The sequence below is a fragment of the Bos indicus genome, chromosome 10 (genome assembly GCF_029378745.1).
Source record: "Bos indicus isolate NIAB-ARS_2022 breed Sahiwal x Tharparkar chromosome 10, NIAB-ARS_B.indTharparkar_mat_pri_1.0, whole genome shotgun sequence".
NCBI classification, from domain to species: domain Eukaryota; kingdom Metazoa; phylum Chordata; class Mammalia; order Artiodactyla; family Bovidae; genus Bos; species Bos indicus.
In genome coordinates, this window is record NC_091769.1 from 15,659,833 (window position 1) to 15,686,903 (window position 27,071).

General features: G+C 43.0%; 1 protein-coding gene and 1 long non-coding RNA gene across 2 annotated transcripts in view; one reads left to right on the forward strand and one right to left on the reverse strand.

Annotated features, from left to right (window-relative positions):
- ANP32A (acidic nuclear phosphoprotein 32 family member A) overlaps positions 1 to 3,255 on the reverse strand; it is a 38,839-nt gene extending 35,584 nt beyond the window's left edge. The window contains exon 1 of the mRNA XM_070796981.1: positions 3,101 to 3,255. Coding sequence (XP_070653082.1) covers positions 3,101 to 3,154 — 54 coding nt within the window. The 5' untranslated portion in view covers positions 3,155 to 3,255. The remainder of the gene's footprint in view (positions 1 to 3,100) is intronic.
- On the forward strand, positions 47 to 10,528 carry LOC139185199 (uncharacterized). Its single transcript, XR_011568736.1, has 2 exons — positions 47 to 710; positions 3,177 to 10,528. It is a non-coding gene; the product is annotated as an uncharacterized lncRNA (long non-coding RNA).
- Positions 10,529 to 27,071: the final 16,543 nt, after the last annotated feature.

Genomic DNA, 27,071 nt, shown 5'->3' on the forward strand with positions numbered 1-27,071 from the left:
CACGGAGCTCGCTGGGGGGTGGGGGGAGCACTCGCAGGGAGGATCGTCGCCCTCCCACAGCAACTGCCGCCGCGACGCTCCAGAAGAGCCTCAAGCCGTTGGCAACGGGAGGGGGACCCCCCCCGCACATCGGGGCCCAGAGCACAACTCGGGGTCCCCGGAGCCCGTTCCCCTTGCTGCTTCCACGTCCGGGGCCGTCGGGGCGATGGCGCAAGTCTGCGGGCCCCCCCCCACCCCTCCCACCCCACAGCGACAACAGCCACGGTGACAAAATGGCAGCCCGGCGCCCGGCAGTCCTGCCACAGGCGTGCAGGGCCCTGGCGGCCGCCCCTGGCCCCCAGTAACGCCTCGGCACCCTTCGGGTTCGGTCTCCGGCGGGCCTGGCCGTTAAAAATACAATAATAAGAAAACACCTCGAGCTCCAAACCAGTTCGGGAAGCCAAAAGGCCCGCCCGAGGGCCAGCCCGGCGCGCCCGCGGCCCGGCTCGCGCGCACGAGGCCCGGCCGCCCCGTCGCCCGGCCGCCGGCCCGCGCCCCGCGCCGCATGGAGCCCGGCGCCCGCATTCGGAGCCCCGCGCTCGGCGCCGGCCGCGCCATGGGGGAGGGGCGGGGCGGGCCGCGCGAGACCCGGGAAACATGGCTGCTCGTCCTATTTCGGCGTCGCGGCGTGGCTACCAGCCCCCGGATCAGAGTTGGGAGAGGCTCCCAAGGTGGGTGTGATGGGGGTCCCGGGGGGAGCAGGGCGGGGAGGGGTGCAGGGGGCGCTCTCCGGGAGCTATTTATTTTAAGAACGTTTAAAAAACCGAGCCCCTCCTCCCCCACCCCTTTTGTCCCTCATTAGCTAGCTTTCTCTCCCTCCTCCCCAAACGGACAGAAAGTGCCCCGTCCACCCCACCCCGCCTCAAGGCAGGGGGCAGGCGAGTGGGCCGGGAGGCTCGGAGGCGAGGGGGCGAAGCGTGAGAAATCGCTCCCAGATCGGCGCGGCGCGTTCCCCTCCCCCAGCACACTCTCGGGAAGTTTAAAGAGCCGGTTCGACCCGCTTTCGATCTCGCTCCCAGTTGGCCAGCAGCGGGGGGTAGGGTTGGCCGCCCGAACCGCGCCTCCACACCCTCCCACCGCGACCCCGGCCCCCTACTTGGCGCCCTTCCCCCTCCGCACGGGGGGCTTCCGGAAAGTACGCGGGAAGCCCGCGGCTCCGGCCCCCTCCCCCATCACCACACCCAGCCCCCCAATCCTCTGGCTCGGGGTCCAAGCTGGGACGAAACTGGCCAGAGAAACGCAAACCGCCGGCAAATTGTTCGCGGAAACTCCAGCGTCCTCCGGCGGGCAACCCCTCCCCTCCCTCCGCCACCCCCTCCCCGCCCTGCGCGCCATAAGGCACTGCACGTCTACAGTCCACAGCTGCGTTATGATGGGGGGGGGGGGGGGGCACAAAAAGGATCTTGTTTTCAAAAGTCTCACTCAGGTTTGGGGGAGGAACTAGAGAAAAGAGGAAGCAAGGCCTGCCTCCGCCAGGGATTCGGGTTTTAACGGGTTGGAGGGGCGACAGGTCAGCGCACAGTGCCCCCCAAACTCCCAACTCTGTGGAACCCTGGCCACCGGGGCTGGGGTGAGGGTGTCCACCCGCCCGCGCTCCGCTGGTCCCAGAGGGGCCACCAGAGGAGTCAGCCAGCGTCTCCGCCCCAGACCCGGGGTCTCCTCCGCTGAGCCACCAACTCACATAAAACAGTGTTTGAAAGCGAGAGGGAGACAGAAATAAAAACGGGCGTCCGAGTAACCCACTGTCACCTTTCCCTTCCTTGGGGGTGAGCTTTCGCCCGAGCCTCCCAGTTCCCATCCGTGTAAGTTTCCTCCGGCTGTACTCCCGCTGCTGCCCAATCAATAACGGCGACGGGAAGGCAAACTCCCATCCCCGAGCTGCGTGTCTGCTATGCCCGCAGAAATCTGGACCCAGCCAATACCCACCACGGGCACCAGCTCTGGGCAGCTCGCGTCCTGACAAAGTTTCCCGGGCCCATTTATTAATCGGGCGCCGAATGGCTGCCAAGGAGCCCACCCTAGAGAAAGACGGGCCGGGGGTCGAGGCCGGAGGGCGTCAGGGCTCAAAGGCTGGCATCTTAGGGAGGCCGGAAGGAGCAGAGGCGAGGGGGGACCGGGACGTAGCCTTTGGGTAACTTGCAGTAGCGATCGCGCGAGGTGGGGAGGCGCGGGGATTATATGTGCCTTTGCACGTTCGAAAATCCCTCCCCCCCTTCTTTCCATTTATCCTCCCTTCGGAAGGAAAGGAAGAAACATCAGCATCTGGCCCGAAGGTGGGGTGGAAAGAGTGAGGGAGACAGAGGAGGAGAGGAAGGGAGGCAGAGAAAGGGAGGGAGGGAGAGAAAGGGCGCGTTCACGAACACTACAAAGTTACAAATATGGCTCCCCCGTCTCTCGCCTCATCACTGCAAAGAAATGAAGACGCACTTTAAACTCGAGCCATTCCCAACTCCGCTGCAGCCCCCTCCCCACGCGCTCTCCCCAGGGGCCTCGGCCCACATTTATCAGAAACTAAACCGGACTCGCGAAGCCCAAAACTTATTGTGTGTGTGCGAGAGAGAGAGAGAGAGAGAGAAAGGGAGGGGGAAGGCGCGGGAGGGGGGCGGAAGGGGGGATTCATTTATAAAATATAAAACCCCCCTTTTTTTGTTGTTAAATCCAGGAGGCAGCCCCTCTCCTCCTCCTCCCTCGTTAATCTTTCCCCCAGACGGAGTCACGGGAGCAGAGAGCTCAGAGGGTTATTTTGCCTCATTCTCTCCGACCCAAACGCGTGCGCCCGCTGGCCCCCGATGGGTGCACACTCGCACGCACACTCTCGCACCCACATTCGCACACGCGGGAGCACACGCACAGGTAGTCACACACCAAGGGCAGCGGCGGCGGCAGCCGGAACATGCTTGGATGGCATTGCAACCCCCCAACCTTGCAATTCATTTGCAGTCCGACCCCCAAACCCACATCTCCCGGGCGCCCCCCCTCAAAAAAAAAGTGCCTCCCCCTAACGCGCACACACACAAAGTAGGAGAATGGACCGACAGAGATATTTTTGGCAAATGCTCACATCAGAGGGCGTCCTGTTCCGCAGCTCTAAATGAATCCGTTTGTCCATGTCCATCTCTCGCGCTCTCTCTCTGCAGAGGCTCCCGCGCCGGCGGAATTCAATCAATAAACCCCGAACCCACGGCCGCGCGTTTTAGGACTTTGAAGGCTCAACCAGCTCCGCTCGGTTCTCGAGCCCCCAGCACCCGCGGCGCACACTAACCTGATCACCGTGGAGGCGGGATCGGCGGCCTCGCGAATGAGTGACAGCAGCGTTAGCCAATCGCCGCCGCCGGTCTCCGGGCAACAGCGAATGGTGGTGGAGGCGGGGGGGGAAGGGACCAATGGGCGGGCTGCGCAGCCGGCCAGGGAGGCTCAGCCATTTGGTTGTGGTGCCGGAGACGGACCCCTTTAGATTTCGGGGCGGCTGAGGAGCGCGGCGGCAGCTCGGTGGCTGAGCGAGGGGGGTGGGCGGAATGGCGGGGGAAGGGAAGGCGACTGTGCCTGGAGGGCCGAGCCGCCTGGCCTCGCCAGCCCGCCGCCGCCTCAGCTTTTGGCCGGGGGCGGGGCCGCAGGTGCGTTACACCAAAGGGAGGGGTGCGGCCGGAGGGGCCGGGGGTAGGGGTCCTCGCCGGGCCGTGGGCTTCGCCCCGGGTCTGTCCGCGCCGCACGACTGGGCTGTGGAAAGAGGCAGGCGGCGAGAGGTCTGGGGGCCGCGAACTGCTCGGCGGGCGGGCCGATGAAAGGCCTGGAAAAAGGGGGGAGGGATCAAGGGTGCAGTTGGGGGAGGGGCTGGTCATTTTCTGGGTCCAGAGGGCCAAGCTAGCGGAGCGAGGCTGCTGCCCCCCATCTCCTCCGCGGGTTCCCACTCCGGGTCTGCGGCTCACAATCCGCGCGACCCTTCCCCTCCCTCCTCGTCGTAGTCCAGCCGTGACCATCGCAGCCCCTTGAATACATAAGTAAATAAGATGCGTCCACCTTTGGGTGACTTAACTCGCGCTCTAGATCCTCTACTTAAAGGGGCATTTCAGTTTGTTGTCATATAAGGTCAGTTTGGAAGGAGTGATCTAGAGGCACCGGCAGTCTTGTTTAGTCAATAAATGAGTAAAGACCATGGACCAAGAATTGATGCTGAATATTTTGAATATTTTAAAAATGGAAAAGGAAGGTGCTAGTAAGTCTGGTTTTCTGGACCAAACATTATTTATGGGCTTTATTGACCTAGTGAAAGAAAACGGCGCACAGTTTTTAATTGTCCACCTGAGTCATTTGGTTCAATTTGGACTGCCAAAGAGGCTCTATTTGGAGCACTTTCTCCAGGTTTTACGGTTTGCTTGCTTTGGGGTTTCTGAATCACAGTTGTAAGAGATCTTAAAGCCTTAATTCCCACCTGGTTACCAACTTATTGTGGCCAGTTCTAGAACATTTATTGTGTACTAAGTTGGCTGCCTATGTCTGTTAATAGGTAATAGGGACTGCTGTCAACAGGACAAATACATCCCCACACAAGTATTTTTCGATTCTTTTATTTCTACACGTCTACACTCTTCCTCATGTGCTCGAAGGTAGTTCTTTTGGATACATTGTATTTATTTTTCAGAGACATGGGTTCAAGGGATAGATAAACCAATATGTATGTATGTTGCAAGTCTGAAATATTTTTACATAACTCTTATACAGTTATATTCTTGAATATATAAAATTTAGGAGGAAATAAAAAGTGACAATGTAAAAGGCACATAGTGAATGCCTACACTGGGGAAGAAACTGTAACTTTGAAATTGTAACCTGATGGATTGCAAATGTGAAATCCTGCAACTAAGCATTTTACTCAGTAAGTTCTTTCAGGTAAAATATTAAGTGAAATTTGAAAAGGGGTCATATTTACTTTTTGAGTAACTGGGAGATGCAAAATAAAACTGGGAAGCCATTGTTTTATTTCATCTGGGTATAAGTATTATGGGGTGTTTTACTTGTGTTAGCAGATGTCAGTCATCAGTTTTGTTAATCTTATTGACATCAATTTGTGTAGTTGGAATTTATCGTTTTAAAATATATTGGTTTCATTATAAAACATAGAGGGACCCCAAATTACTTCTCTTTGCCAGAGTCAGTTGTTATTTCTGGATATGGTATTTAAGGTTGCTTGAAAACAGAGCTCTTCATCACAAACACAGTATGCTGACATGATACATAGAATCTGTGTAACACAAGAGTCCTGAAGTTTGTTCTCTCTGGTGGTAAATGCTCATCTTCAATTTAAAATTTTAACTGCAGCTAAGTCCACACCACTAGCAATGTGATATGAGACAGTATCTTTCCAGAGAAGTAATCCTTTAAAAGTCAACCAATCAAATGCAGAGCTACCCACCATCCAGCTCTGCTGAACTGAAACAAATAGCTCAATTTAACATAGGAAGACTGGAGAGGATGACTTGGGAGCCCAAACCTCTGTTAAAAAGAATGTACAGGACCAAATCAGAATTGGAAAAGTCGTGACTTGATTACTACTCAAAATATTAAACTTATAACAGCTTTTGTACTGGTTTTAGAAAATTGAAGGCTTTACTGGATGTCAGTCATTACAGAAGTTAAAATATCCAAGAAGTGTATTTAGCCAATTGAATACTTCCAACATACTTTGAAAGAAGAGATTTTTCTCTCACTCACAAATAGATTTGTTTGTAGTTTATTTCTCAGAAAATTTTAGTGATTTTTATTTTTGTTGCCAAAAAGAAATAATATAGCTCAGCCAAAGCTGAGCCATTTGCCCCAGGCTACTTAACCAAACATCAAAACAAAACACCACCACCACTGCCCTTATAGTCCCTGTTTTACAGAGTTTCTTAAATTGGACTTCATTGCATATTACAGGAAATAAATGTTCCCTTAATGGCTCTGAATATCAGGCATAGTGAGAAGAGAAGCCCCATATCAAGGAATGTGGCTGAATTTTGGAGAAGATGAGTTCCTAACTCTTGAATGATTCTACAATGGGAGTTAGGTTATGAAAGATACAGAGTTTGTAACTTGTAGAACTGGATTTGATTCACATTGAGAAGAATAAATGAGATACAATTCAAAAGTTTGAGCCCCTAGGGAGAAAGATGGCCTTCAAGTAAGGAAAGATACCTTCCTGCCTTCCAGAACAGGAAGAATATTTTCCTTCAAGAACCATTCCCAACAAATGAGCAATCTTATTCTCTAAGAGGTATGAGCAATGGGTGTCCTTAGTCTCTCAATACATTTTGAAAAGTACTGTTTTATAAGTAACCCACGTTGATGCTGCTGCCATTTTAACTCATTTACACTTGCCTGGCCTCTAAAAATGGAGACCCTCTGGTTAGCATCCTTTTAGGAGTCAAGTTAAGGTATTCACAGTTGAGCTTCTTGCTCTTCAGCCTGCATCACATACACTGGAACCTGGCCATAGTACTTTTTCACCTACATCATGGTTTCGCTGCCTGGACCCCAAAAGACAATGATATGGAAAGGCTCCAGCTTAGTTATGTTCTCTTTTGTCTTTCTATATAAATAGCTTTTACAAATGCAGATTATTTTTTTCCTTTTTTTTTAGAAATGTAAATTATTCTTTTGAAATTCATGGTAACAAATGTGAAGGCTACTGCATTTTGATTTGAATAGCAAAGGCATGTTGAGGTTCAGGATCTAAAAAGTTAAAACATTCTTAATTTGCTTAATAAAGCATTGGATGATTTTATCGTTCAAATTACTGAATTTCAGAATTATTGAATTTTATTATTGACACCTTATCATTGTGTTGGTTATGGAGAAAAAGCACTGTCATTATGCAATATATAATGAGAATAGTCATTATATGTGATTTTAAAATAGTAAAAAATCACAAAAGCAGCTTAAAAGTAGTTTAAGAAAAAAGAAAAAAGAACTATCACCTATATACTTGTTAGGAACTCACTAGAAATTTTGAGTCTGTTTCTTTAATATACTTATTAAAGGTAGTTTGGGAGTAGCAATAAGGAAAGTTTGTTTACCATTCACTGGGAAGAAAACCATAGCATTTTAGTATTAAATATTTTAGTATTATAAACATTTTAGTATTAAATATGGCTATAAAAGGGCTTCCCTGTGCTTTAGAGGTAAAGAATCTGCCTGCCAATGGAGGAGACCTGGGTTCGATCCCTGGGTTGGGCAGATCCCTGGAGAAGGGAATGGCCTAGAGAATCCCATGGACAGAGTAGCCTGGTGGGCTACAGCCCATGGGGTAGCAAAGAGTCAGCCTGGACTTACTGTAAACAACAACAGCAATGCCATGAGAAAAGAAATGAAAAAAAAAGCCTTAAAGGCAAATAACGGAATGAAGAGCCAGAGAACAAGGCTGAGGGCAACAGAGGTTGAAAAAATAAAAATGCATTTAGAATCTACTAATTCATCTTAATCTATCTGGGGTTGAAGTTATCTCTTTGAAGAAGAGTACTGAAGTCTATTAAGAGGGAAGAGGAAGAGAACAGACTTTCTTAAGAACTTTTAATATATTTACTATCTGCAAATAGTCTAAGTTTAAGCCTACCTGGTAAAGTTGTCCTCTCAGCTTACCTACTTTGTAATGGCAGTTATTTGTATATAAAAGAAATTATTTAAAAATGTATATTCTATAATTCTTCTTAGAGATCAATATAATGCACTCCAAGAAATTAGTAATTTTAAAATTATTTCATGGAAACATTAGGACCTGAACTTATTCTGAAATTCTGAATTGTAACAACTTGAATGTAAAAATTACATATCACTTGACCTCACCAAGAGTCATATGAGGATTTTTACCCAGCAGAGGAACCCTGTCGTCTGAAATCATTTTGTATGCCTTCTTGTGTAGGAGAATTATGTCACTTCTACATATGTTTATTCAAAGGCAACTTGCCTAAGTGTGACAAATACTTTTCACAAGGCTGGACCAACTCATGATGTCTATATTCATGTTCATGGGGAGAAGCAGTATTATAGATGAGGCAGAATAGCAGGTAAATAACACCCATGTTGATCACGGTATGGCAGCATTTTTTAATAATAGCTAAATAAACAGAATATGTTCACATATCCAGGGGAAAAGTCTAGGAGAGTATGCACCAGAACATGTTTAAAACTTTTTACAGAGGTTCTTTGTGGGTGTTGCGGTTACACTGGTTTTTGTTCCTGTCTATATAATTCCTAAGGTTTTCAGTTGATAAGTATTTTTGCAAGAAGAAAACATTATTTTAATAGGAAATATAGCAGATTTCAGGGATGTTTGTGCTAGTAGGAATTCTTAGTGCAGACAATAGAAACTTTCCCTGACTGAACAAGCAGTAGGCAATTTCTTATATCTCATAACCAAAGACCAAGGTAGAGGAAAAGAGCAGTAAAGCTGAGTGATCTGGAGCATTTAATGTGGTACTCTAAGGTGTAGTCTTCAGAGGACCCCCATACCTCAGAAGTCAGCTCTAGCCTGTGGACTCTACACCCCTCCACTGCTGTGAATGATTTTTCACAAGCCTTCATTTTTGTGTCACACCTTCAAGGTCCAAAGCCCTGGGCAGGACTGTTTGCAGAGGCCCCAGCTATCAGAGGAAAAGATTATCTGCCCCCTGTAGCTTCTATAGTGCCGCTTCCTATCTATTTAAGAATCCTGCCCAAAGAGTATTCTGATGCTAGATGACCAAAAGCAAAACCCACTGAAATGTTTTGATTAAATAATACTGTGAAGGTTTCCTAAAGATCCAAATTAGCTTTATTTGAGCTCCTCCCCTGCTCACTACTATTTACTACGAAGAGACTTGCAATGGTCTGAATGTTTGTGCACCTTCCCCTACAATTCATATGTTGAAATCCTAATCCCCAAAGTGTTGGTCTTAAGAGGTGGGGCCTCCTCTCACAGGAGGTGACTAAATCATAAGCCCTCATGATTGAGATTTGTGCCCTTATTAAAGAGGCCCCATAGTGAGAAGTCTGCAACCTGGAAGATAGCCTTCACCCAACCATGCTGGCACCTGACCTTGTACTCCTAGCCTCCAGAACTGTTAAAGAGAAGTACATTCCTTTTAATTTATAAACCATCCAACCTGTGGTATTTTGTTAAAGCAACCCAAAGAAACCAAGACAAGATTGCATTACATATCTAGGACCAACCTAAAACAGAGCTAATAGCTGAACTCTAATTTTCTTTCAAATGCTTCCCTCTCCAAACCTGAGGCCACAAGAAACAATGTGATGTCAACGAAATACTTACAAAGTTGAGCTGGTAATAACTAAGACTTTGAGAAGAAGGATCTGCAGTAGAGATAATTGATTTTAAGTCACAAAGAATTTAGTCCTAAGGGCTATGCTAAGGATAGAAGTAATCTACAAGTCATACGTCATGAATAAATGCAGAGATCTCTGGATATCAGGTGATACAAGATCATGAGTAGTGATGTTTTTACTGCTGATGGATTTCTATCTACTGTGAACGTATATTCAGGCTCAGGTGCAGAACTAAGCTGATCAGTATGAGATTTGTAGTAAAAATTTATTTGAAATAGGCAAATGGTCACAGGCTAAGTAAGGGTTCACAATAGGATACAGTCTCTTTAAGGACAATTTTGAAGAAAAAATGCTGATGGTAAAAGAAATGCAAAAACCACAAACACATCAAAGAGGCCCATGTTCCTGGGAACAAAAAGGAAGGTCGGAAAGGATCTGCTTATAGAAAACATATTAATCTTGGGATGCTGTCCTTTTTCCTCTTGCCCCCCATCATCTCAGGTCACTTAGCTTAGATTGCTTTTCAGCTGGAAAAAGCAAATGATACCCTGGCAAGGACTCTGCACAATCTTATAGGAATTCAACTGTTTTATTTTTACAAATATAAAGCATGGTTTAACTGTTACATGAATAGACGTTCCTTATAAATGGCAGTAACTTCTCTCCAGAGATGCAGTGCTCAAGATTCTATTTATTGACAGACTAAATGCTCTTCATGATCAAGTGCTTCACTTATTAGAATCTAACTCTTTCTCAGACAATTTATTAATAATACAAACCGTGGCAGACAGCTAATTATTCAGCCAAATCCATTTCCTCTTCTTCCTGGACATAAAGCTTGACTGTGCCTCCCAGCTGCCCGTGTTAGATTGAGCCATATATCTGAGTTCTAGCCAGTAGAGTGTGAGTAGAAGCCATGTTTGCCACTTTGAGGGATGAAATCTTGAATGCATGCTGACTGAGATGGAAGTGACAGAGTGACTTTAGAAGCCATGTGTTGTTCATGCAGGTGGAACCTCTCATCTGCCTGGGTCTCCTTGGAGAGCCATTCTACCAACCTATTCACTTGCTCATCAAGAGACAGAGTGTGACCAAGTGAGAGACTTTATGGTACTGTGCTATTACACGTTTGTTTATTTGTTACTGAAGCCTCGGCTAACCAATACACTAATAAAACTTTTTTTCAGTCTTAGTTTTTGATTCATTTATAATTTTGTAGATTAGTTGTAAATTTTAGATATTTATTATTGTATTTGTGATATATCTTTGAATTAGTACCATAAAAGTACTTCTAAAGTACCATAAAAGAGAAATAAAATAGCTATATTGTTGACTCTTGAACAATATTAGTTTGAACTGTGTAGGTCCACTAACATGCAGATTAAAAAAAATAAAGGCAGTAGAACACAACCAAGATTGGTTGAATCCATGGATGCAGAGGGAAAGCTTCAGAGGCCAACACTGGAACGCAAGCATCCTCAGATTTTGGTATCTGCAGTGGTTCCTAGAACCCATCCCCCGTGAATCTCCAAGGATGACTGTATAAAGAAACAAGTACTTAATGAAGAAAAGATCATTGTAAGGGAGTCTGTATAATTGACACGCAAATATATCTTTTCCCCCCAAATTCAGCGCTTAGCTCGCAGTAGGTATAAAATAAATATATTCTTTCATCAAGAAATGACCTCTCTTCCAAGCTCCAGACTGACATTTCAGTTGCCCAAGGGACATTTTTCAAGTTTCCTACAGGATCGTCCACAGAACATTGCCACAACTAAAATGATCTTCCCTGGTTAGCCTCTGACTGCTTTGAGTGAGTGGAAGTTGCTCAGTTGTGTCTGACTGTTTATAACCGTATGGACCATCAGTTCAGTTCAGTTCAGTCGCTCAGTTGTGTCCGACTCTTTGCGACCCCATGAATCGCAGCACACCAGGCCTCCCTGTCCACCACCAACTCCCGGAGTTCACTCACACTCACGTCCATTGAGTCAGTGATGCCATCCAGCCATCTCATCTTCTGTCGTCCCCTTCTCCTCCTGCCCCCAATCCCTCCCAGCATCAGAGTCTTTTCCAGTGAGTCAACTCTTCGCATGAGGTGGCCAAAGTATTGGAGTTTCAGCTTTAGCATCATTCCTTCCAAAGAAATCCCAGGGCTGATCTCCTTCAGAATGGACTGGTTGGATCTCCTTGCAGTCCAAGGGACTCTCAAGAGTCTTCTCCAACATCACAGTTCAAAAGCATCAATTCTTCGGCACTCAGCTTTCTTCACAGTCCAACTCACATCCATACATGACAACAGGAAAAACCACAGCCTTGACTAGACGGACCTTTTTTGGCAAAGTAATGTCTCTGCTTTTCAATATGCTGTCTAGGTTGGTCATAACTTTCCTTCCAAGGAGTAAGCGTCTTTTAATTTCATGGCTGCAGTCACCATCTGCAATGATTTTGGAGCCCCCCAAAATAGTCTGTTTCCAGTGTTTCCCCATCTATTTCCCATGAAGTGATGGGACCAGATGCCATGATCTTCGTTTTCTGAATGTTGAGTTTTAAGCCAACTTTTTCACTCTCCTCTTTCACCTTCCTCAAGAGGCTTTTGAGTTCCTGTTCACTTTCTGCCATAAGGGTGGTGTCATCTGCATATCTGAGATTATTGATATTTCTCCCGGCAATCTTGATTCCAGCTTGTGCTTCTTCCAGCCCAGTCCATGGAATTCTCCAGGACAGAATACTGGAGTGGGTAGCTGTTTCCTTCTCCAGGGGATCTTCCCAACCCAGGGATCAAACCTAGGTCTCCCACACTGCAGGCGGATTGTCTACCAACTGAGCCACCAGGGAAGCCCGATGCTGCCTGCTTTGCCTCTACCAAAATGCCATCATGTCCCTCACTCTCCTGCTTTCATTAGGCTACCTTTCGACACATAGCCAAATGGTTGCTTCATCTTCTAAGTGTTACTTCCCAAATATCTTTCCTCCTCTCAGCCCACTTTCTCCATTCTGTCCAAGAGTACTCAATCAGCTCCAATTGGCCCTATATGACAGTAGCTCCCAGGCTTTAGTTTTCTGACCAATAATATAAAAAAAAAATGTTTTAAGGACCAATATATGATTGTCAACTTTTAATTTCACCAAATAAGAACAGTACTTTAAAAACTTCCTTTTTATGGCTGGATAATATTCATATATAAATATATCACATATATATCACATATTAATATTTATAAATAAGTGTATATCATAATTTATCCATTCATACACTGACAGTTTGTTTCCATGTCTTTTCTACTGTAAATAATGCTGCAGTGAACATGGGGATTTATCATATATTTTCTATAGACTATGTTTTAAATAGTAGAATAGAGAGGGCTAATTTCAGAATATAGGAAAGTCTTTTACCTTAATTAAATTAAGTTTTATGCAAATCATTACCTTCTTCAAGATTTTCTACTCAGGTAGTTAGAAACTTCTGTGAACCAGCACTGGCCCTGAGGTCCTGATATCCTCCCATGACCAAATGAGCTCCAGTCACAGTGTTCCTTCCATCAACAGTAGCCTCTTTGGTTCCAGGTGGCTTACACCCCACAAACTAGCATTTAGTCCCCCAATGAGAAGATCCCACACTACCTTCCCATTGTTATCTCTCATTTCTAGACAAATCAGATCATCTGCTATTCCCCTCTTTTCTACCTTTGATGTGACTCTCCCTTTGTATCACTTTGATGTGATATGCCCTTTCCTTTTAATCCTTATCAAAGTTCTGCCCAAAATTTAAGATCAATTTTGATAGCACTGCATCATGAAACCTTTTATGATCCACCCAAACAAATAAGATCTTCCCTTCCTTGAGCTTTTTTAACACTACAAAAGTTATCAAGAGACCACTTACTCCCATGTACTGTGTTCAATTACCCCTCCCACAGTAACTCTGTGAAGGTAAGAATGTCTGACACATTTGGAGGATCTGACATAATGGAGGGGTAACAAAAATGTTACCCCATTATATATATTTACATATATCTAGAGCTTCCCAGGTGGTGCTAGTGGTAAAGAATCTGTCTGCCAACGCAAGACATATTATGAGACACAAGTTTGATCCCTGGGACAAGAAGATGCCCTGGAGGAGGGCATGGTAACCCACTGAAGTATTCTTGCCTGGAGAAATCCATGGACAGAGGACCCTGGTGGGCTGCAGTTCAAAGGGTCAAAAAGAGTTGGACACAGCTGAAGCAACTTAGCACAGCATACACACAGACACACACACAGACACGGCTAAATAATGCTTCGAGCACAGCTGGCATTCTACTTTAAAAAGTTTCTTTGAAACATTTAAATCAGTGGTCCCCAACCTTTTTGGCACCAGGGACTAATTTCATATAAAACTATTTTTCCATGGACTGGGGGTGGGGGGAGGATGGTTTTGGGATGATTCAAGGGCATTACACTTATTGCATGCTTTATTTCTATTATTGTTACATCAGCTTCATTTCAGATCATCAGGCATTAGATCCCAGAGATCAGGGACCCTTGATTTAAATAACTTTGATCTTCAATATCACATAAATAGCAATAGGGTATTGGAGAACCAAAGATGGCTAAGCAACTTCTTTATTCTTTCCAACATGAAGGAAACAAAAATAAATTCTTGTTTCTATGACCATAACACAGAAGCTTTTCTACTATAAAATTTTTATTTTAGATTTCTACTCAGGAATTGTCTTTTATTTTAGGCTCCTACCCAGGGATTGAATTGTCTTAAAAGACAATCTGTAGGAGAGATGGGAATTACAGAGCTCCCTAACTCTAATTTTGTGTCTCTGCCAGTTTTAATGAAGGTATACAATATTTGTTCCTTTGGGTTTTACACTCATCAAAAAGCAAGACAGAATGATATGACAAAGCTCAAAGACCTGAAACCACAACATTTCTGGAAGAAAACATAGGGGTAAACTCCTTGACAGTAATTTTCACCGTGATTTTTTGGATTTGATACCAAAAGCACAGGCAACAAAATTAAAAATAAATGGGTAAGACTACATCAAATTAAAAAATTTCTGCACAGCAAAAGATACCATCAACAAAGTGAAAAATCAGCCTATAGAATGGGAGAAATTTTCTGCAACTCATGTATCTGGTAAGGGGTTAATAGTCAAAATATATAAACAATAATTCCATAGTAACAAAAACAAAAAGAATCCAATGAAAAAAATGTATAGAGGAACTGAACAGACATTTTTTTTTTCTGAAGAAACATACAAATGGCCAACAGGTACCTGAAAAGGTGCTCAGCATCATAATTATCAGGGAAATACAAATCAAAACCTCAGTGGTCTATCATCTCACACTTATTAAAATGTCTTTGATCAGAAACACGAGAGACAACAAGTGCTGTCAAGGATTTGGAGAAAAGGGCACACTCGTGTAGTGCCGTAAGGATGTGCATTGGCACATCTGCTACAGAAGACAGTGCGGAGTTTCCTCAAAAGATGAGAAATAGGACTATCATGTGATCCGGAAATTTTACTTCTGGGTATACAGCTGCAGGAAAAAAACCACTACCTGGAAAAGGTATCTGCACCTCCACGCCCACTTCGGCATTATTTACAACAGCCAAGGTACAGAAACAACCCAAGTATCCACTGACGGATGAGTGCATTGCAGCAACATGGATCGACCTTGAGAGCATTATCCTAAACAAAAGAAGTCAGAGAGATATAAACACTGTGTAATCTCACTTTTAAATGAAATCTTAAAAAACTGAACTCATAGTGCAGAGAACAGACTGATGTTGCCAGACATGGGGGATAGCAGGTGGAGAAAATGTGAAAAGGCAGTTTTTTACCTTTGGGTACAAACTTCTGGTTATATATCCTGGGGATGCAATGTATAGCATGATGACCAAAGTTGACAATACTGTGTTGTACATTTGAAAGCTGCTAAGAGAGTAGGTCTTAAAAGTTCTCATAACATGAAAAACAAAGAAACAAACAAACAAAACTGTTTGTGGGGATGGATGTTAGTTAGCTAAACTTATTGTGGTAGTCATTTTGCAACATATACATATATCAAAGCATCATGTTCCACACCTAAAACGAAGGGAATCTGTTTTAGCACTTGCACTATTGTGTTCTGTCTTTGACCTAAGAAACGTAACTTTTTGTCTGTAATGCTCTATAAATATGAAAAGCAATAGGCACATGTTTTTGTTTCACTCCAATTTTATGAATAGAAAATTTAGCAAAGATTAGAATGAATATATTTTATTAAGCTATTAATGATTTTAAGAGAGGCATGAAAATAAAGGCAAGAACTCTAAAATTATGACTTTCAGTTTGGAATCTGAATTTGAGTGGCAGCAGTTAATAAGAGGATCTTTATGCTTAGCCTTTCTCTATGGTTACAGATGAGAAAAATATAAATGTTCCTTAAATTCATTCCGTTTACAAAAATGAATCTCCTGATTTCCAGCTCTGGTTGTGATTGAGTACCTGATATTTGATTCACCTGCCTGCTGTAAACAATAAAAGTTAGACGAACGGTGTAAAACAATGATTGATGACACTGGACAGCAACCAAGGCAGAAGAAGGAAGCACTTGAGGTCAGCTTCATGTTCTTCCTACCCCAGGAATGGAGAGCCCAAGCAGAGAACAGGAGTGTCTTGGGGCACAGGAAAGAGATCAAACTTCAGCCCTGCTAACCCAGCTGGGTTTGGAGGGCAAGGTGCCTTACAGAAGGGAGCTGTGGAGAAGAAGCCCTCCAAAATTGCATAAAAATTTCCCTCAGTTACTTGGCTCACTGTTGAGATGTGAAGAGCAAGGCAAGAATCTAGACTCTAGGAGACCTAGCAGAGAACAATTTCTTGGAGGCTGAGAGCTGAACAGAGATTTTCAGAGGTTTCACAATATGGGGAGACATGAGAGGTTTAGTTCAGTTCAGTCACGCAGTCGTGTCCAACTCTACGACCCTATCGACTGCAGCATGCCAGGCTTCCTTATCCTGCACTATCTCCCAGAGTTTGCTCAAATTCATGCCCATTGAGTCAGTGATGCCATCCAACCATCTCATCCTCTGTGACCCCTCTTCTCCTCTTGACCTCAACCTTTCCCACCATCAGGGTCTTTTCCCATGAGTTGGCTCTTCCCATCATGTGGCCAAAGTACTACAGCTTCAGCTTCAGCATCAGCCCTTTCAATAAATATTCAGGACTGATTTCCTTTAGGATTGATTGGTTTGATCTCCTTGCAGTCCAAGGGACTCTCAAGTTCAAAAGCATCAATTCTTCGGCACTCAGCCTTCTTTATGGTCCAACTCTCACATTCGTACATGACTACTGAAAAAAACATAGATTTGACTAGATGGACCTTTGAAGGCAAAGTGATGTCTCTGCTTTTTAATATGCTGTCTAGGTTGGTCATAGCTTTTCTTTAAAGGAGCAAGTGTCTTTTAATTTCAGGCTGCAGTCATCATCCACAGTGATTTTGGAGCCTAAGAAAATAAAATCTGTCACTGTTTCCATTTTTTCCCCTATCTACTTGCCATGGGACCAGATGCCATAAACTTTGTCTTTTGAATGTTGAGATTTAAGACAGCTTTTTCACTCTACTCTTTCACCTTCATCAAGAGGCTCTTTAGTTCTTCTTTCCTTTCTGCCATTACCAAGGTATCACCTGCACATCTGAGGTTGTTGATATTTCTCCCGGTAATCTTGATTCCAGCTTGTGAGTCATCCCGCCTGCATTTTGCATGATGTACTCACTTCATGGCAAATACATGGGGAAACAATGGAAACAGTGAGAGACTTTGTTTTCCTGGGCTCCAAAATCACTGCAGATGGTGAATGAAATTAAAAGATGCTTGCTCCTTGGAAGAAATGCTATGACCAACCTAGACAGGATATTAAAAAGCAGAAACATTACTTTGCTGACAAAGGTCCATCTAGTCAAAGCTATGGTTTTTCCAGTAGTCATGTACGGATGTGAGAGTTGGATTATAAAGAAAGCTAAGTGCCGAAGAATTGATGCTTTTGAATTGTGGTGTTGGAGAAGACTCTTGAGAGTCTCTTGAACTGCAAGGAGATCCAACTAGTCCATCCTAAAGGAAATCAGTCTTGAATATTCATTGGAAGGACTGATGTTGAAGTTGAAGCTCCAATACTTTGGCCACCTGATGCAAAGAACTGACTCACTGGAAAAGACCTTGATGCTGGGAAAGATTGAAGGCAGGAGGAAAAGGGGATGACAGAGGATGAGATGGTTGGATGGCATCACCGACTCAATGGACATGAGTTTGAGCAAGCTCCAGGAGTTGGTGATGGACAGGGAATCCTGGTCTGCTGCAGTCCATGGGGTCGCAAAGAGTCGGACATGACTGAGCAACTGATCTGAACTGAACTGAACTCTGCATATAAGCTAAATAAGCAGGATGACAATATACAGCCTTGCTGTACTCCTTTCCCAATTTTGAACCAGTCTGTTGTTCCATGTCTAGTTCTAACTATTGCTTCTTGACCTGCATACAGGTTTCTCCAGAGGCAGGTATGGTAGTCTGGTATTCTCATCTCTTTAAGAATTTTCCACAGTTTGTTGTGATCCACACAATCAAAGGCTTTAGTATTGAATTTTCCAGGCAAGAATACTGAAGTGGGGTGCCATTTCCTACTCCAGGAGATCTTCTTGACCCAGGGATTGAATCTACATCTCTTGTATCTCCTGTACTGGCAGGTGGATTCATTACCACTAGTGCCACCTGGGAAGCCCTGTAGAATGCATAAAGCTTCACAAATTCCTCCACACTGATGAGGGCCCCAGAAAGGCTACATCCTAGCATTAAGGACCATGAACCAGCAGTGTTACCTGCAGGAGTAAGGACTAGACTTAAATTGATACTTGTTTCCAGAACAAGATTCAACCTTAGAGGGAAACAATATAATCTAGAACCTCTTCATTTTGTTAACCACTGTATTAACTAGTGGATACAGACACACACACACACATGCCCAATCCCTGAATGTGCAGAGGAAACAAAAAAACCCACAAATCATCATAAGATAAAGCAATAAAAGAAGCAGACCCAGAGATGATTCATAAATTCAAGTTACCAGACAAAAACTTCAAAATAGCTATACTTAGTATGTTAAATAAATTGGAGGAAAAGATGAACAAAATTGACAAAAAGAGCACTTCAGTAGAGACTTTAAATCTAGGAAAAGAATCAAATGGGCATTCTAGAAATGCAAGTTGAAACATCTGCAATTAAGAGCTAATTGAATGGTTACAGTATGAGTCTAGATTCAAATACAGTCATATAAAATATTTAAACTGAAGACAGAAAGAAAAGTATTGAAAAAGAACAAAGTATTACAGAGATTTGGATCACAGGCAAAAGGTTTAACATACATGTAATCGGAGTCCCAAACAGAGAGGAGAGAGAGACAAGACATATGTGACATTTGAAGATTGACGGCTGAGATTTTCCTAATTTAATGAATGATAAAGCTCACACATTCAGAAAGCTTCATAAACACCAAGCAGGATAATAAAAGAAAACCATGCTTAAGGATACTATAGTCAAACTTCTGAAAAGTTAACTTATAAAGAAAATCTTTAAAGTGGTCAAGAAAAGCCACAGTACCTCCTGGGGAAACTATTATAAATATAATAGTTGATATCTTAACAAAAATCTATGGACATTGAAAAACAATGAAATAACGTCCTTAAACTGCTAAAAGGGATTCCCTGGTGGTTCAGATGGTAAAGAGTGTGCCTGCAATGTGGGAGACCTGGGTTCGATCCCTGGGTCAGGAAGATCCCCTAGAGAAGGACATGGCAACCCACTCCAGTATTCTTGCCTGGAAAATCCCATGGACAGAGGAGAATGGTAGGCTACAGTCCATAGGGTCGAAAAGAGTTGGACACAACTGAGCGATTTCACTTTCATTTTCACTTTCAAACTGCTAAAGGGTCAAACAAACAAAAACCACAAAAAAACTTTTCAAACTAGAATTCCATATGAAGAAAAAAATGCTTCAAATATGAGAGTTAAAAAAAATGTTCTCAGATAAATAAGAGCTGCAGAATTGTATCCCTAGCAGGCTTCCATGACAAAAAAAATAAAAAAGTCAGATTAAAAGGCAAAGGTCCTACATCATCATACTGAGTAAATATAAGACTATCGACTAGTAACAATAATGACAAATATTTGTAGGGTTTATAACATAAGTAGGAAATAAAATACATAAAATCAATAAAAATATGTGCATGGAGATGAAGATAAACTGTTGTAAGATTACTGCATTATTTGTGACAATAGTAGGTATACTGAAATAATACACTTTTAAAAAAAATTTTAGGATTAATTGCTGAAAAGATTGACAGTTAAAGGGAAACAAAAAGATAAAATGGGGTATCAAAATACCTGATTAATAAAAAGAAGATATGAAGGGAAGAAGAAAAGAACAGATGGGAAAACTTGGGGGAAAAAAACAGCAAGATAGTACACTTAACCCAGGCTGCAGTCCCTAGGGCCACACAGTCTGACACAACTGAAGCAACTTACAGGCGGGCAGACTTAACCCCAATTTAATTATGTCATAATGAGAGTAAGTGTAAATGTAAAGGAACAAAACAACCAATAAAAAACAGATTGGCAGAAGATTAAAAACAGAAAAAGACCCGGGGCTTCCCTGGTAGTCCAGTGGTTAAGAATCCACCTGCCAGTGCAGGGGACATGGGTTTGATCCCTGGTCTGGGAAGACCCCACATGGCACAGGGCATGTGCCACAACTACAAAGCCCATGCACGAGCTGCAGCCACTGAAGCCTGCATGCCTAGAGCCCACGCTCAGCAAAGAGAAACCAGCACAATGAGAAGCCTGTGCACCAAAACGAAGAGTAAGCCCTGCTCACCACAACTGGAGAAAGCCTGCATGTAGCAATGAAGCCCCAGCACTGTCAAAAATGAATGAGTAAATAATAAATTAAATCTTTAAAAAAGACCCATTACACGCTGCTTACACAAGGCATGCCAAAATGCACAAAAGTATGAAAACACAAATAAGTGTTGTGTGAAAAGACAAACCAAACATGTCATTTAAACAACTAATCAAAGAAAGCAAGTATGATCACATTAATGTTATTATATGTAATCAAATAACCAGAGAAAGTAAAATTTAAGCCAAGAAGCTATTACTTGAAATAAAGAGAAATTCCAAATTGATGAGAGTTAACTCAACAGGAAGCAATAACAATGCACCTAAGAATACAGCTAGAAAATGCATAAAGCAGCAGTTGATAGAGGAAAAGGACAGACAAATCCACAATCATATTTGGAGAATTCAATACAATACAATTCCCACATGCCACGGAGTGACTAAACCCGTGTGCCACAACTACTGAGCCCACACTCTTGAGCCTGCAAGCCTCAGCTACTGAAGCCCATGTGCCTGGAGCCCGCGCTCTGCAACAAGAAAAGCCGCGGCAGTGAGAAGCCTGCGCATCGCAGGGAAGAGTACGTCCGGCTCGCCGAAACCAGAGAAAGCCTGTGCTCAGTAATGAAGACCCAGCACAGCCAACAAATAAATAAATCTTAAAAAAAGAGAAAGATAACATTATGAATAACTTTATGCCACCAAATATGAATATTTAGATGAATGGACAAATTCCTTGAAACACAGTTTACCAAAATACAATCAAGAAGAAATAGAAAATCTGAATAGTCTTATATCTATTAAATAAATTGATAGCAAACCTTTCTAATAACATTTTCACAAAGTAAACTCCAAGCACAGATGATCTATCACATATTTAGTGAAGAAAAGATACTAATTTACATACATTCTTTCAGTAAATAGATGATAAGAGAATATTCTCTAATGCATTTATGAATTCAGCATATCCTGGATATAAAACTTTACAAGGATATTACAAAAAAGGAAATCACAGATCAACATCTTTCAGGAACATAGGTACATATTCCTAAACAAAATTTAGCCAATGAGCTCTATTCCATGGTGGCAAGGATAGTTTACCATGGGAAAATCAGTCAATGAAACTGGTCACAATAATAAGGTACAGGTAAAAACCCATGTCATATTCTCAGTAGATTCAGAAAAAGCATTCAATAAAAGGGAACACCAGTTCACAACTAAAGCACCTTAAACTGGCATGGCAGGTTCTTCAACCTGATAAAGGGCATCTAAGAAAATCCCAGAGCTAACATGATACAATTATGGTTGAATGTTGAAAAGATATTGCCTGGAAGTCAGAAAAAGGCAAGTGGTTTCACTATTGCCACTTCTGTTTGACATTGTATTGGATGTCGTAGCAAAAGACATAGGAATACAGATTGTAAAAGGTTGAAGTAAAACTGTCTTTACTACAGAAAATATGATAGTTTACACTGAAAACTCTTTTTCAATCTATGAAAAAAAATACTAAAATTGAAGTGTGAATTTAAGAACATTGTATGAACATTCATGGCAACCCACTCCAGGATTCTTGCCTGGAGAATCCCATGGACAGAGAAGCCTGGTGGGCTGCGGTCCATGGGGTCGCAAAGAGTCGGCTATGACTGAAGCAACTGAGCACTTTCAGTATATCGTGTCACTCCCTTATGGTCTGCGGTTTCTGCTAAAAAATCAGCTGATAGCCTTAAAGGAGTTCCCTTTACTGACAAAGGTCCATATAACCAACACTATGGTTTTTCCAGTAGTAATGTACAGATGTGAGAGTTAGACCATAAAGAAAGCTGAATGCCAAAGAATTGATGCTTTTGAACTGTGGTGTTGGAGGAGACTCTTGAGAGTCCCCTGGACAGCAAGGAGATCAAACCAGTCAATCCTAAAGGAAATCAGTCCTGAATATTCATTGGAAGGACTGATGTCGAAGTTGAAGCTCCAATACTTTGGCCACCTGATGCAAAGAACTGACTCATTAGAAAAGACCCTGATGCTGGGAAAGACTGAGGGCAGGAGAAGGGGACGACAGAGGATGAGATGGTTGGATGGCATCACCCACTCAATGGAGATAAGTTTGAGCAAGCTCCGGGAATTGGTGATGGACAGGGAAGCCTGGTGTGCTGCAATCCATGGAGTCACAAAAAGTTGGACATGACTGAGCAACTGAACTGAACTGTATGATATTTATTGCTTTTTCCCTTGTTGCTTTTAATATTCTCTCTTTAACTTTTGTCATTTTGATTACAATGTGTCGTCCAATAATAGTCCTCTGTGGGTCAATCCAGTATAGGACTATAGGTGGTTCCTGGACGAGGTCAATTGTTTCCTTTCCCAGGTTAGGGAAGTTTTTACCTATTATCTCAAAATATTTTCTCTGGCCCTTTCTCTTTCTCTTCTCCTTCTGGGACCCCTACAATGTGAATATCAGTTTGCTTGATGTTGTCCCAAAGTTCTCTTAAACTTTCTTCATTTTGTTTATTCCTTTTTCCTTTTACCTGTTTGGCGGCGGTGATTTCCACTACTCTGTCTTCCAGCTCACTGATCCGTTCTTCTGTCTAATGTAGTCTATTTATTCCTTCTAGTTTATTTTTCATTTCAGCTATTGTATTCTTTAATTATGCTTGGTTATCCTTAATATTTTCAAATTCTTTGGTAAAAACCTCTAATTTCTCAATTTCTCATTCTGTGCATCCACTCTTCTGAATTCTTTGATCCTTTTTTTTTTCTTTTTTTACCATTTCCTTGTTTTTAATTTTTTTTGGCCTTACCACATGGTGCAGTGGCAAGCGGTATCTAGTTGTCTGACCAGGGATTGAACTCTGCAGTGGAAGTGTAGTCTTTACCATTGGACTGGCAGGGAAGACCCCTCTGATCATCTTTATAATCATTACTCTGAACTCCTTCTCAGGTAGACTGCCTGTCTCCACATCACTTGGTTCTTCTGGGGTTTCATCTCTTCTCTTCATCTGAAACATATTCCTCTGTCACCTCATTTTATCTAAGTTGTTATTGGTATTTTTATGTATGTGGCAGGTGATGTTTCCATATCTTGGAGAAGTGGCTCTCAGTAGGAGATGTCCTGTGTGTCCCAAGAGTACACTCCTCTTGTTACCCAAGGGCCAGGGGCCAGCTTGTCCCAGTAATGATTGGCCTGCATTAGCAGATGTGGTGTGCAGGGTGCAGGACCATAGTTTTCTTGCTTCTGGTGTCTGCCCCCTGGTGCGTGAAGCTGGTCTAGAGGCTTGTTCAGGCTTCCGGGTAGGAGGGACTGATGCCTGCCCCTGATGGACAGAGCTCAGTCTTGGTGCTCTGGTTGGCAAGGCGCTGTCCAGGGGTGTGTCTAGAGGTGCCTGTATTAGGAAGTCTTTAGGCAGCCTGTCTGCTGATGCATGGGGCTGTGCCTCTGCCCAGTGTGTTGTCTGGCCGGAGGAATCCCAGCACTGAAGCCTATAGGCTGTAGGGTGGGACCAGGGCTTGGTGTCAAAATGTAAGCCTCCAGGGGAGCTCATACAGATGAATGCTCCCTGATAGGTCCGTCTCCAGTGCCTATGTCCCCAGGTAGGCCAGACCTCCTCCCTGCGTCCCCAGGAGACTCTTCAAGACCAATGGGTAGGTCTGGTCCAGGTTCCCATCAAATGATGGCTTTTCCCTTGGTCCTGGTGCATGTGAGATTTTGTGTGCACCCTTTAAAAGTGAAGTCTATTTTCCCCAATCCTCTGGAGCTCCTGCAGTCAAGCCTTACTAGCCTTCACAATCAAATGCTCTCAGGGCTCCTCTAACCATTTCTAGACCTCCATGCTGGGTCGGGGGGTGGGTCTGACATGCGGCTAACTCTCACTCCTGTGGGAGAACTTCTATAATATAATTATTCTCCAGTTTATGGGTGGCCTTCCCAGGGGGTATGGGATTTGATTAGATCACAAGTCTGCCTCTTCTACCCATCTGTTTTGTTTCTGTCTTTATGTCATTAGTTGTAGAGGATGCTTTATGGTAGGTTTTCAGTCTACTTTATCGATGGTTGTTGTTCAGCAAATTGTGATTTTGGTGTTCTCATGAGAGGAGGTGAGCTTAGGGTCCTTCTACTCTACCATCTTGGTCGATCTCCCCTCCAGGTTTTTCTTAATGCAATTCCTTCACCTTCTGTTGCTTTGGTCAGGGGTCCCAGGCCTGCCAGTGCAGAGGACATGGGCTTGATCTCTGGTCTGGGAGGATTCCACATGCCATGGAGCAAGTAAGCCCATGTGCCGTAACCACTCACGCTAGAGTACATGAGCTGCAACTACTGAGCCCATGTGCTGCAACTACGGGAGCCCCTGCACCTAGAGCCTGTGCTCTGCAACGAGAAGCCCCTCCAGTGAGAAGCCCGTCAGTGAATGACAAGCGCACCTCACTTGTCACAACTAGAGAAAGTCCTCATGCAGTAACAAAGACCCAGTGTAACCCATAAAGAAAGAAACAAAAAAAAGGGAAGAAAAGGTCACAACTATAAACAAGAACATTTCAAAATGGAAAAGCTCACTGGTAAAGGCAAACATAGAATAAAAGTAGGAAATCATCCACGCACAAAGCTAGTAGGGAGGTTAAAAGACAAAAGGAGTAAAATCATCTGTATCCACGGTAAGCAGCTAAGGGATGCACAAAAAATAGATGTAAAATATAGTATCAAAAACAGTAATCATAGGGGAGAAGAGTACAAATGTGGGGTATCCAAAATGCATTTGAAAGTAAGAGATTGGCAACTTAAACACATAAAAATATAGACCCCTAAAAAAATATTTCATGGTAACTGCAAAATAAAAATATATAATAGATATACACACAAAAAAGAAAAAGGAATCCAAATATAACATTAAAGACAGTCATCAAATCACAAAAGAAAAGAAGGGGGAAAGACGTACAAAAAGAATAAACAATTCACAAAATGGCAATAATTACATATGTATCGATCATTACCTTAAATATAAATGTATTAAATGCTTCATGCAAAAGACACAGACTGGCTGAATGGATATAAAAACAAGATCCAAATATTTGCTGCCTACAAGAGACTCACTTAAGATCTAGAGACATATACAGACTGAAAGTAAGACAATGGAAAAAGGTATTCCACACAAATGGAAATCAAAAGAAAGCTGGAGTAGCAATACATCAGACAAAATAGAGTTTACAATAAAGATTGTTACAAGAGATAAAGAAGAGCACTACATGATGATCAAAAGATCAATCCAAGAAAAAGATATAACAATTATAAATACATATGCACCGAACATAGAAACACCTCAATATGTAAGGCAAATGTTAACAGACATAAATGGAAAAATTGACAGTAACACAATAAGAGTGGGGGACATTAATACCCCAGTTACAACAATGGACAGATGATGCAGACAGAAAATCAATAAGGAAACACAGGCCTTAAATGATACATTAGACTAAATGGACTTAACTGATATTTATAGAGCATTCCATCTGAAAGCAGCAGAATATACATTTTTCTCGTGCACACAAAACATCTCCCAGGTAGAGCAAATGTTGGGTTACAAAGCAAGTCTCAGGACATTTAAGAAAACTGAAATCATATCAAGCATCCTTTTCAACCACGACACTGGCTACAAGGAAAAAACTGCCAAAACTACAAACACGTGGTGACCAAACAATATGGTACTAAGCAAGCAACGGATCACTGAAGAAATCAAAGAGGAAATTAAAAAATACCTAGAAACACATGAAAATGAAAACACAATAATCCAAAACTTTTGGGATGTAGCAAAAGCAATTCTAAGAGAGAAGCTTATAGCAAAACAAGTTCACCTTAAGAAATTAGAAAAGTCTCAAATAAACAACCTAAAGTTATCCCTAAAGCAACTAGAGAAAGAAGAAACAAAACCTAAATTTAATACAAGAAAAGAAATCATAAAGATTAGAACAGAAATAAATGGAATAGACACGAAAAAATAAAAATAAAAAAGATCAATGAATCTAAAAGCTGGTTCTTTGAAAAAATAAATAACTAGGAATAAAACTGGAGAAGGCACTGGCACCCTACTCCAGTACTCTTGGCTGGAAAATCTCATGGCCGGAGAAGCCTGGTGGGCTGAAGTCCATGGCGTCGCCAAGAGTTGGACACGACTGAGCGACTTCACTTTCACTTTTCACTTTCATGCATTGGAGAAAGAAATGGCAACCCACTCCAGTGTGCTTGCCTGGAGAATCCCAGGGACGGGGGAGCCTGGTGGGCTGCCATCTATGGGGTCGCACAGAGTCAGACACGACTGAAGCGACTTAGCATTAGCAGCAGCAGGAATAAAACTACCGTGTGTGTGTGCATTAGTCGTTCAGTCATGTCTGACTTTTTCCAACCCCATGGACTGTAGCCCTCCAGGCTCCTCTGTCCATGGATTCTCCAGGCAAGAATACTGGAGTGGGTAGCCATTCCTTTTCCTAGGGGATATTCCTGACCCAGGGATCGAACCCAAGTTTCCTGTATTGCAGGTAGATTCTTTACCATCTGAGCCACCAGGGAAGCCCAAAACTACCATGTGACCAGCAATCCCATGACCGGGCATATACCCTGAGGAGACTATAATTGAAAAAGACACACGTACCCCAATGTTCGTGGCAGCACTATTTACAACAGCTAGGATAATGTAGATGTCCATCAACATGTGAATGGGTAAAGAAGATGTACATACACACAATGGAATATTACTCAGCCATAGAAAAGAATGAATTTGAGTCAGTTCTAGTGTGGAGACAAACCTAGAGCCTGCTATACAGAGTAAAGTAA